Below are 11,604 nucleotides of genomic sequence, written 5' to 3'. Positions count from 1 at the left end.
GTTTTCTTTTGTCAATTGAATCAACTTTATTTTGCATGTTAATATTTTTGTTCTCAAATCCAATTTATTAATTTTTATTTTCAAAGTCTTATTATTTTAATTCACGTGAACGAGAAAGCCTTTCGAGTCTCTTGGGAAAACGATACTTGGTCTTACCATTTATATTACTTGCACGATTTGGTACACTTGCCAATTTGTCAACAGGCACCAATGAAAGTTGAAGAACCATGGAGCACAATGCAAGAGGAAAAAAAACTAAATGGGGTGTTTGAACATTGGAGAACAATGACGAGCGAAAGAAAAGTTAAGTTCTTTTTCCCATTTTATCCTCACTCACTCTACAATTATTTTTGGAAAACAATGACTTGGAGCGTGTTAAATGAATGTAAGCTCCACGTCAGCGTGTCAGTGTATTCTAACCCATCTATGGAAAATAATACTTTGTCACGGTTAAAGTGATTCACACTGATTTGACATGCGGTGGGGCCTAAATTGTGTGAATGTCATAAAGGGTAATTTTTTTCATTTACGCAATGTGTTGCTGTTGTGTTGGTTTAGGAGCGGAATAAAAGAAACGGTGGGTTTCAGTAAAACAAAGGCAGCTGCTTCATATGGGTCCCTCTCTTTGATTTCCCTTTAGAAAAGGCTCAACCATTTCATTTTGGAAGAGCAACAAGTTCGTGCTAGGTTTAGGGTTGAGAGAGAATGCAAGAAAACAAATGGGAGAACTCCATGGTTGCCACTTAACTAGAGGTTGGGCGTGATCGGAAGAGTTAGAACCGATAAAGTCAAAGTAGATTATCGGTGTGAAGTGCGAGAAAAGAAGGTTAACCTTTCTATCATAAGTGCGAAGGATCAGTGGTTTGTCCCCTTTTTATTTTTTCCCCTTTCTCTTTTTCAAACCCAATAACATGATCGGAAGAGTTCGAACAAGCGAAGTCAAAGAACATGATCAGCCTTGGATTTTTACAACGCTATAAAGATTTTGATTTAACTCGTCGTCAAGGTTCTAGTTAACATAAAAACAACATCAAAACAATATGATTTACACAATGTCCAACATCAAATTACACAAGGTCAAACAGAATACGAGTTATATTGACATCATACGGTAAAAAGAAGGATTAGCTGTCCTACCTCAAAGACACTTACGAGAGATGCGAAAAAAATCTAAACGCCCACGGATGATGCAAAACCCATAAACTTCACAGTCGCGAAAATAATGGAAACCCCCTCAACTTCAAAGCCACCCAAAACCTGCAAGACCACCGATTGGGAGCGACACAATGATGTTAAACCTTCACACCCACCAAAAACCTCTTAACCACCGATTAAACCAGCTCAACAACAGAAATGGGAACGAAGGGCGCCAGTGAATGTCGAAGAACAATGGAGCACAATGGAAGAGAGAAAAAAAACCTAAATAAGGTGTTTGAACATTGGAGAACAATGACGAGCGAAAGAAAAGTTAATGAAAATTTTCTTTTTCCCATTTTATCCTCACTCACTCTCCAATTTTTTTTGGAAAACAATGATGTGGAGCGTGTCAAATGAATGTAAGCTCCATGTCACCGTGTCAATGTATTATAACTCATCTATAGAAAATAATACTTTGACACGGTTAAAGTGATTCACACTCATTTGACACGCGGTGGGGTCTAATTTTTGTGATTATCATAAAGGGTAATTTTTTTTCATTTACGCGGTGTGTTGCTGTTGTGCTGGTTTGGGAGCGAAATAAATGAAACTGTGTGGTTTAGTAAAGCGAAGGTAGCTACTGCATTTGGGTTCCTCTCTTTGTTTTCACTTTTGTAAAGACTCGACCATTTAATTTTGGAAGAGCAACTCTTCATGCTAGGCTTAGGGTTGAGAGAGAACGCGAGAAAAAAAAAAGAACTCCATGGGTGCCACTTAACCGGAGGTTGGACGTGATCGAAAGAGTTCGAACCGACGAAGTCAAAGTAGATGATCGGTGTGGAGCGTGAGAAAAGAAGGTTGACCATTCTATCAGAAGTTCAAATCATCAGAGGTTTGTCCCCTTTCTATTTTTCCCCTTTCCTTTTTTCAAACCCTATAATGTGATCGGAAGAGTTCGAACAGGCAAAGTCAAAGAACATGATCGGTGTGAGATTTTGACAACATACATATAAACAACATCAAAACAATATGATTTACACAATGTCCAAAATCAAATTACACAAGGTCAAATAGAACACGAGTTATATTGACATCATATAGTAAAGAGAAGGATTAGTTCCCCTACCTCAAAGACACTTACGAGAGACGCGAAAAAAATCCAAACGTCCACGGATGATGCAAAACCCCTAAACTTCACAACCATGGAAATGATGGAAAACTCCTCAACTTCACAGCCACTGAAAACCTGTAGGATTATCGATTGGGAATGAAGGGCACCAATGAACGTCGAAGAAGAATGGAGAACAATGGGAGAGAAAAAAAAATCTAATTAGGATGTTCGAACAATGGAGAACAATGACGAACGAAAGAAAAGTTAACAATTTTTTTTCCTTTATTACCCTCACTCGATCTGTAATTGTTTTTGGAAAACAATGATGTGGAACGTATCAAATGAATATAAGCTTCACGTCAGTGTATCAATATATTATAACCCAAAATCTATTTGATTTAAAATATAATAAAAACTAGGTTTAAACCCTTTTTTGGTCCCTAAGTTAAGTTCTGATGTTCAGTTTAGTCCCCGCTTTTAAAAATGTCAACCTTTAGTCCCTATGATATGAAAAATGTATCAAATCAGTCATATTCGTTAACAAATCACAAGTTTTTCATTAAGTGATTTGTTGTTCATAACATCTTCCGTTAACAAATCACAAAATATTGGATACCTAGGTATTAAAACTTGTGATATATTGTTCATTAAGTGCTGTCATGAGGACTGATTTGATACATTTTTCATATCATAGGAACTAAAGGTTGACATTTTTAAAAACGGGGACTAAACTGAACATCAAAACTTAACTCAGGGACAAAAAAAAGTTTAAACCTAAAAACTATTATTTGAAAACACGGTACCATTTCTAAAGTAAAGATTAGAACATAAAATATTTTGCAAAAGTATTAGTATATCTAAATCATATTATATCGCCAGTTAAGTTCTATCATAAAAATTATCCAATTTTAAAATATTATAAATATAACTGCAAAGTATTGTTCAAAGAAAAAGGTTACTGCCTCACATCAGAAGGTGTACATAGAGCAATGTTATGGAAATGGATGAATTAGAAAGCAATAGAATAAAACAGATCATCAAAATGACAATATCACAAAGATGCATCAAAATGAAACATCACAAACAAACATTGTTTCATTTTAGCTGACACTGATAGATAAAAAAAGTGTACTGAGTTGTTTGAAAGTTGCAAAATTGTGGGACCCTTTTATAGCAACCATATTTGTATCCATTTAAATAGAACACACTTCACTAATAACCCTAGAATGAAGAAAAACAAGAACATGTTAAGAAAACTCTTTGGAGTAGTTTCTTGAATCTACCATATTTTGAAAAAGAAAAAGGCTTTTGAACAGTACACAAATTTCACCTTTTGAGAGAGAACACTTATATACAGTGTCTAAAAAATGGAGTTCTTTGGTTTAGCAGAACCTGCAAAATTGATTTCCTGGGAAGCTTGAAAAAGCTGTAAAAAAATTCTATTCTGATAGAAAATCTCAATTGCTATCTGAGGATTAAACATACCTAAAATTTTAGGTTAACTTAATTCTTTGTTAAAACATTTTTAAAACACATCAATATAACCTCTTGTTTTAGCCATATAATTTATAAACCCAAAACAAGTAAATATTTAACTTAAATCAGAAAATAAAAGACGAAGAACTTTATTTTATTATTCAACTTTTTACTTCTATCTAACATAGGACTTTTAACTTATTATTGGATTTTCAAATATACAGAGTCTTTAAATTAAGTTTCTTCTTTAATATCGCAATTTTAATCTTTTAATCTAGGGATTATAATATTTTAAAAAATAAATAAAAGATTAAATTTTTAGATGAACTCGATTTGGATAAATAGTTTAAGTTTTATCTAAATACTAATCATTTCGTTATCTATTTAATGGTTGAATAAAAATGTATTTATAATTTAACCTAAAACCCGTTTAGTATAATTCATTCATTATTTTTTATAACTTGAGATATCTTTGGATCTAAAGATTAATTCATCTGAAAACCGATGTTTGTGTAAGGATTTAATATCTTCCACGATAGTTTGTCATAAGCATAGCTCAAACTTGAAATTAAACTCGGAGCCATGTATTCATAATTTTTGAAACACCATTTTAGTTCATTATTTTTATTTTTCATTCATTTTAATTTTTTGTTCGTTGCTCTCAGTTTTTAAAAAACAATTTTTACTCAATTTTATAATTTTAGATTATCACATAACTAATCCATAGTGCATTTCATAAAAGAATTAATTTTAAATTAGCCTAGACAACTATGATTTTTAAATGGAAATTATGAGTATTAATAATATTAACTATATTAATAATATTTTATAAGTAGTAGATTAAAACAATGTTGTAATATGAACATTTATATTTAATCTTTTAAAAAATTTAACGGTTATAAGAAATTTTTCATGTAAAACTAGTGGAAAAATATACTAACATCCAATCATAGATTTGTATTATGTGTGATAAATTATTAAATTTTTATATAATAATTATTTTAAAATTCTCTCATTTCCCTTTGGTTGATTATTGTTTCAAATATTAGCTTGTTAATATATTAGATTAGACTAGATTTTCCATAAACTTTACCTTAAATTCTATTTTTTTTCAAAATACGCTCTTCAACGCATATTTTGGATGAAAAAACGAGAGAGAAACGATGACACAAAAAAATTATATAATAAACAAATTAACATTTGGACATAAAACTACAAAAGAATAACTGATTTTTTATATAGATTAATTTAGAAAATTGGAAAGTAAATAACTGCATTAATTAATTAAGCTTATTTAGTAATTAATTTTATCTATTCATCGAATTAAAAAATATATTTAGTAATTATTATATAAGATTAAATATGTTTTTAATTCCTATACTTTGAAACGATTTTTATTTTAGTCTCTCATTCAAACTAAGGTACAATTTAGTCCTTCAACTTTAGAAAATTCTGTTTTAGTCCTTTTTACCAAATTTTTTTAACTTTATTTGTTGTTTCAAACGTGTTTCTCAGTTAACATTGAAACAAAAATATGTCAAACAGTATAAACAATCCAAATGCTATAATAAAACGTGCTTGAAACAGCAAATAAAGTTTAAAAAAATAGTAAAAAGAACTAAAACCAGAATTTTCTAAAATTGTACCTTAATTTGAAAAAGGGACTAAAACCAAAATCTTGGAATTAAAAACATATTTAACTCTTATTATATATAAGATATATTTTAATAATTTTAACACATTTAAAGTATACATGTATAAAAACGTATTTTACAATACGTTTTTAAAATTATAAAAGAATTATTTCATATATGTTCTATGACGTTTAAAATCAATGACCAAATATTAAGATAGTAGAAATATAATGGCACAATCACACAGCAAACTATTAAAAAAAAAGTCAAGGCAATTTGCTTTGCTTTGCCATAAACAGAGAGAGAGAAGCAAATTTCTCTTAACCAGGATGATATCCAAGGGTTCACACAACACAATTTCTGGAGAGAGGATGAAGAATGTTTAGCAGAAGAAGATCTAGATTCATTTGAATCATCTTTTTCCAATAAAATCATCTTAATGATAAAGAATTTAATAAGGTTTGTATGTAATTTCAAGTTTAAACTTCACTATTGTTGCAGAAAAAAATTTCTCCAACTTGCCAAGAAAACCAGGATCGGTAGAAAATCACGAGCAAGCAAACTTCATGTTTACATAATAGGCATATGGCTTTCTTCAAGCAAAAACCTTTGCCACTTTGTGTGTTATCATCCCTGTATCCTTGTTTAGACAATTGGACCTACAATACTGCCTCTGTTCATCTAATATATAACAAGACACGGTATTGCAGACATTTTTTACTAGAAAGAGAGCACCATGAAACTAAACAAAAAGAGTAGACATAACACCTCTAAAAAAATTGATTTCAGATTCAGACAGAAGAAGAAAACTCTCATGGCATAATGGCCATAATGTGTGCAGCCCAACAGAATAATTACAGAAGCTGCTTAACTCTTGTTGATCAGAAAAGAGGGTCAGTGGCAACGGTAAGAGTGGGATCACCTAATTGTGACATGAAGTTATCACCAAACATTACAGCCCCAGCTGCCAATGCTCCTGCACCTGCCCCAATTGCAAATCCTGGAGGCCCTCTTGGCCTAGGAGCTGCCCCAGATGATGATGATGGCATGTTAAAATAACTAGGTGCCATGCCACCATTACTTGGGAAAAAAGTGGGAGCATGATTGACATTTGAGTGTGGTGGTGCAGGAGTTGTTCTGGGTGTTTGATAACTTGGTCCAGTAGCTGCAGGATAGCTTGGTCCACTCATATAAGGAGGATTAGTAGCGTAGTCTGCAGGAAATGGCACTGGATGTGTGTAGGGGGCATTATTTTGGGTCTGTTTTCCTGTCCCATGGAAATGATGGAATGAAGCTTGAGGCTTTTGCTGTGGGTAGGCTTGTCCAAATCCACCCCCTGTGGTCAAGTGAGTATTATTGCCATAATCTAGCAGCACTATTCCTTCCCCATTACCTGCATAACAAACATAAAGCCTCAAATCACTCAAAGTTGCAAGCTTTTCCATCACCCTATAGAAAATAAATAAAAAGATAACATATATTTCAAGGTTGTGAATCCTCATCTCAGATCTGATTTTCCACATGTGAAATGTTACCTTAAAAACCAATCTTCCAAATGTGACTTCTGTTCTCTTAATGATAAAGACTCTAACAATAAATAGCACAAAAAATATTGTATTGCTTGGATCACTTTTCCAAATACTCCATCAATAACACACAAGAAACTGTTATGTGGTTTAGATCACACAAATTTATGAGTTAATAAAACATAAAAACTTGTAGAAGATTACAGGCACATGATGATATCAAATCATTGCATAATAATAATAATAATACCTTGTGGGTGGAAACTAGGGTCCTCCTTGTTCTCAGAAAGACGGATTGAAACATCAATGAAGCCAGTTGGTTTGTTGGATTTCTTCTTTCTCAACTGGTAGCTTCCTACTTCCTCAGAGTTGTGGACCTGCTTGGCCAAAAACTCTCTGAGAACAACAGTTGCGGAGCCATGAAGCTTCTCTGTGAGGAACAAAGGATCTCTGCTATAAACCTCCAAGTGGAGTGCCAGATCTGGGTCGGAGGTATCAACCTGGATGGCAAACTTGGTCCTCCAAAGAGGGTTGGCATTCCCAGAAGCATCAACTTTGGTACAGTACTTGTTCTTAGGATCAACCCACCCAACTGCATACCACTGACGCTTCCAAAGTGAGGGTGAACCCCTCACACCACGAGCTGATATCAAGCACACTTCAATCCAGATTTTGGCCATGGGTAAAGACAAAAGGGTGGTGGTTGTTCATGCAGGAAAAGAGATTAGATGAAGGGGTTTTGGTGAACAGTGTCAAAATCTCTTTGTGAGGTGTGGAAAGGCCATTCTTTTTCTTACTGATAAGTGCATCACAGCCAGGCAGAATCTGGCAACATTTTTAAAATGCACTAAAGTGTTGCATTGGGAAAAATGAAACCCTGATTGAATGCCCAGGAAAATTGAGTAACTATGAATTTGTATTCTGAATATAGGCAATAATTTTCTTTGTCTGTGTGTGTATGAGTCATGGTATCTTCGTGTCGAAAGAAAATTCACTTGCAGAGGAGTACAACGATTAAATATAAAGAGTACAAGTAAGGTGTTTAATAGTAATGACCTAAAAAGATGTACAACGATTACAAATAAACACATTCAAATAAGTGTGAAAGTTAAAAGAGAAGGATTATATATATATATATATATATATATATGGAAAAAGTTTTTTTAACAATACTTTTTTAATAATTTTTTGACAACGCATCCTTGACAGCTTGTGATTGGTCTATTTTAAATATTTTTTAAACTTAAATTCAAATAGACCAATAAAGTTATGACACGTGTCTCGTTGTAAAAAAAGTTGTCAAAAAATGTTGTCAAAATATCATCATCCATATATATAATGATACTTTGACAACCGCTTTTGACAAATTTTTGACACCTGCCTATGTCAGTTTGTTATTGGTTCAGGTGGGTTCAAAATTGAAAAACAAAAATGACATGGAAATAAGGGTTGTAGGGGATTTTGTTTTCATGCATTCATTTCTTTTGGTTTGAAAAAATAGAATCTTTTGTGCAAGAGCATTATAGAGAGAACCTCCTTCCACCAACAACAGTCCTTCCTTCCCTCCCGTGAGGAAATGGTCAGTCACCAGAGGATCGTCGTTGACTGCAGCATTTACAGTTGTGTCGTTGTTGACCGTAATGTCTGTCGCCATTCCGTCATTTGGAAGCGCCAACGACACGGAAACCACCATTAGTGGTGGTTTTTTAAGCTTGTCGTCGTTCCTTTCAGTAATTTTTTCTTCTTGTTCGATGGGTTTAAGTTGTTTCTAAATTTTGTTGAGCATTTAGGGTTGTTATGTTATTTGGGTGTTTATTGTTGTACAATTAAGTGTGCTTTGAAGTTTTGTGGATGTTTTGTGGTTGATGTGGTTTTTGGGTGGAAAGTTTGAATTTTTTGAGATTGTGGTTGTTATTGAGTTATTTTGACTTATGTCTTTTGTGGTTGATGTGGTTTTGAGATGGAAAGTTTGAATTTTTTGAGTTTATGGTTCCTTTCTGTAATTTGTTGTTTATTATATTTTTCTCTAATTTTTCTCTTTGATGTACTTCCTATTCTTTTCAATATTGTTTAGTTTAATTTTTATTTCTGGTATAGGTAATATTGGTTTTTTAAATATATACATGTGTGTGAATGTTGTTTTCTTTATTATTTCTTAGGTAACGAAATTTTACAGAGATTTTGGTTGTTATCATTTTGGTTGAATCGGATGCCAAAATTTTATCAAGAAACTTCTAAAATATAGTAATTAACAGAGTAAAATTGATTAGGTAATATAAATGTTTAGCTACAGTTAAAGATAAGCGAACACGTACCCAAGAGAAACAAGGATCCATGTAGTAAGGATGATTGCTACATTTGGGAACTTATGGCTAGTGTCACAATTAACTATAAATCAGGAATCCGGTTTCTAAGGAGGTGAAAAGATGACTTAACCATGCACGAAAATTAGAGTTTTAACATTAACTATAGAAGGTTTTTTCTTTAGTATTTTATTTCCTTTGCAGTGTTTAATATTAATTTCCTAAGTTGTCTGTTGAAACATATGTATAAATCTAGTTCGAAGCATGAATACAAATCTTGTTCTGTTTTGCTACAGGGAATCATAAAGGAAGAGCAAAATAGTTTTAACATCCCACAATATACTCCCACAATATCCTTATCTTGTAAATTGTTTATAAGTGTATTTCCTTCTGAATTAGTTTGTGCTTTTGACACACCAAAGATTTAAAAAGTATAATAAAATATTTTTGGTTCAAGGTCTTCAGTGAATTCTTTCTTTCTTGGAGTCTACTGGCATTGGTCCCCATTGCATAGGAAGTGCTTCCTTACTTAATTGACTTTGGGCGTATTAGTAATTTGGGAGCATAAATTGACTCTGTGTGTATTAGTAATTTGGGAGCATCCATTGCAGAAGTAGCACAAGATGCTCTTGTAGCCGAGTATGGCAAGAAGCACAAATTTAATGGCTTGTAGACATATGCATTCATGGCTTTAACTGTAGTGAAATCTTAGGTAACTTGATTGGTGGTTATTTCTTATAGAAAATGTCTCCCAGAACAATGTTTGTAATATTTCTCATCTTTATTATAGTGGTATGTAAAAAAGTTGTCTTGTTTAGGTTAAATAAAAACTTAATTATTAATACTATCGTAATCTTTAAAAATAATTGTAAATAAAAATAAATCATTTAATTATTTATTATAAAATTCTTGAAAAATAATTAATAATTGAAATTTTGAAAATTTTAAAAAATATTTTGGATTATTTGTCACAAGTTTGTGATAGTTAAAATATAATATATTTTGTGGCATTTTGTTAATTGTTAAAATATAATAAAACATTATATAATAAAAGTAAATTTTGTGGTAGTTTTTAATTGTTTGAATTTTTTTTTTTGTAACAAAAGTACTAGTTGTTAAGATATTTTTGTCACATGTAATTTTTGTTACTATTTTGTGACGTTAAACTCAATTTACAGTACTCACATAACAAATATTTCAAGGTTGTTGAATTGGATTGATATCAATATTGGTGAGAAGTTCATTAGAAGTGCTTTGACTAAGGGATCACTGAGTAGTTGGTGATTTGAGGAATACGTTGTTGTTGTAATGTATTTAGACTATTTCCTGTTTGATATAATGAAATTTGTTAATTTTTTTAGGTTGTTGTGGATGTTAGGGTCTCCAAAGAAGAACTTTGTTATGATATAGTCTTTTCTTTAAGTAAAAGAAAAAAATGAATGTGAAGTTGTAGAAAAGTTGAGGGAGGGAGTATGAATTTGGTTTGGGAGATTTGGCACATTATACTTAGGTGTTACATTTTGAATTATTCTCTTTGGTTGGCTAATGTTTGGTACCAAAGGAGATAGCACTACAAAAGTTTATGTAATGTATTTTTAATTAATTTTTTACTTTATATCTTTTATGCTCTCGTGGTGTTTCCTTCCTTTTAGGACGATGTCCTTCAAGTGCTTTAATTTTGACCAAAACATTGAATTCCTTTTACAATTTTAAACATCAAATTATATTCATTAGTTCACACCTTTAATTCTTGAAACTTTTATTGATTACATATCATGTGGATCTTAAATATTTTAACATAAATGTGAATAAATATTTAAATGGATTCTTAAAAGATAAATAAAAAGTGTTTAATTAAAACTCTGATAAATAAGTTGTAATAAATTCACGGGTTTGTCTTTTTTATGTAAATCATTATAGAAATTTAATTCAAATAAAAAACTTGGTGCGTAAATCTTAAAAAGAAATTGGTTCACTTAAAAATTAATGTTATTTTAAAAGATGATGACCTTTGTGTGCAGAAACTTTGTCTCAACTCCCCACTTATTTGGCCTTTGCTCTCAGTGTTGTTTCTGCACAATGAGTTTTACAAAGAATAGTTCCTTGACCACGAAGTTGGTTATAAATGTGATAATGTATGTCCAAAATATCTTTAAAAAAAATTGGTTCACTTTAAAATCAATGTCATTTTCACAGTTGACCCTTGTGCACAGAAACTTTGTCAAAACTCCCCACTTATTAGGCTTTTGCTCCTAGTGTTGTTTTTGCACAATGAGTTTTACAAAGAATTGTTCTTTGGCCATGAAGTTNGATATAAATGTGATAATCAATGCCTGAACATCACTTGTATGTCCAAAAAAATCTTTAAAAAAAATTGGTTCACTTTAAAATCAATGTCATTTTCACAATTGACCCTT

The 11,604-nt window shown here is 31.8% G+C and overlaps 1 protein-coding gene across 1 annotated transcript; it reads right to left on the bottom strand.

The window, feature by feature from the left end:
* Positions 1-5,826: 5,826 nt before the first annotated feature.
* On the bottom strand, positions 5,827-7,872 carry LOC106763921. The gene is made up of 2 exons (XM_014648100.2): positions 7,135-7,872; positions 5,827-6,751 (listed from the first exon to the last, which is right to left on the bottom strand). The coding sequence occupies exons 1-2, from the start codon at positions 7,562-7,564 to the stop codon at positions 6,240-6,242; spliced, it is 942 nt and encodes a 313-aa protein (XP_014503586.1). The 5' UTR covers positions 7,565-7,872; the 3' UTR covers positions 5,827-6,239.
* Between the last annotated feature and the right edge of the window lie 3,732 nt (positions 7,873-11,604).

Source organism: Vigna radiata, chromosome 6, assembly GCF_000741045.1.
Source record: "Vigna radiata var. radiata cultivar VC1973A chromosome 6, Vradiata_ver6, whole genome shotgun sequence".
Taxonomy (NCBI): Eukaryota; Viridiplantae; Streptophyta; class Magnoliopsida; order Fabales; family Fabaceae; genus Vigna; species Vigna radiata.
Note: the sequence above shows the minus strand (reverse complement) of the source record. Positions and strands in the feature narration are given on the sequence as shown.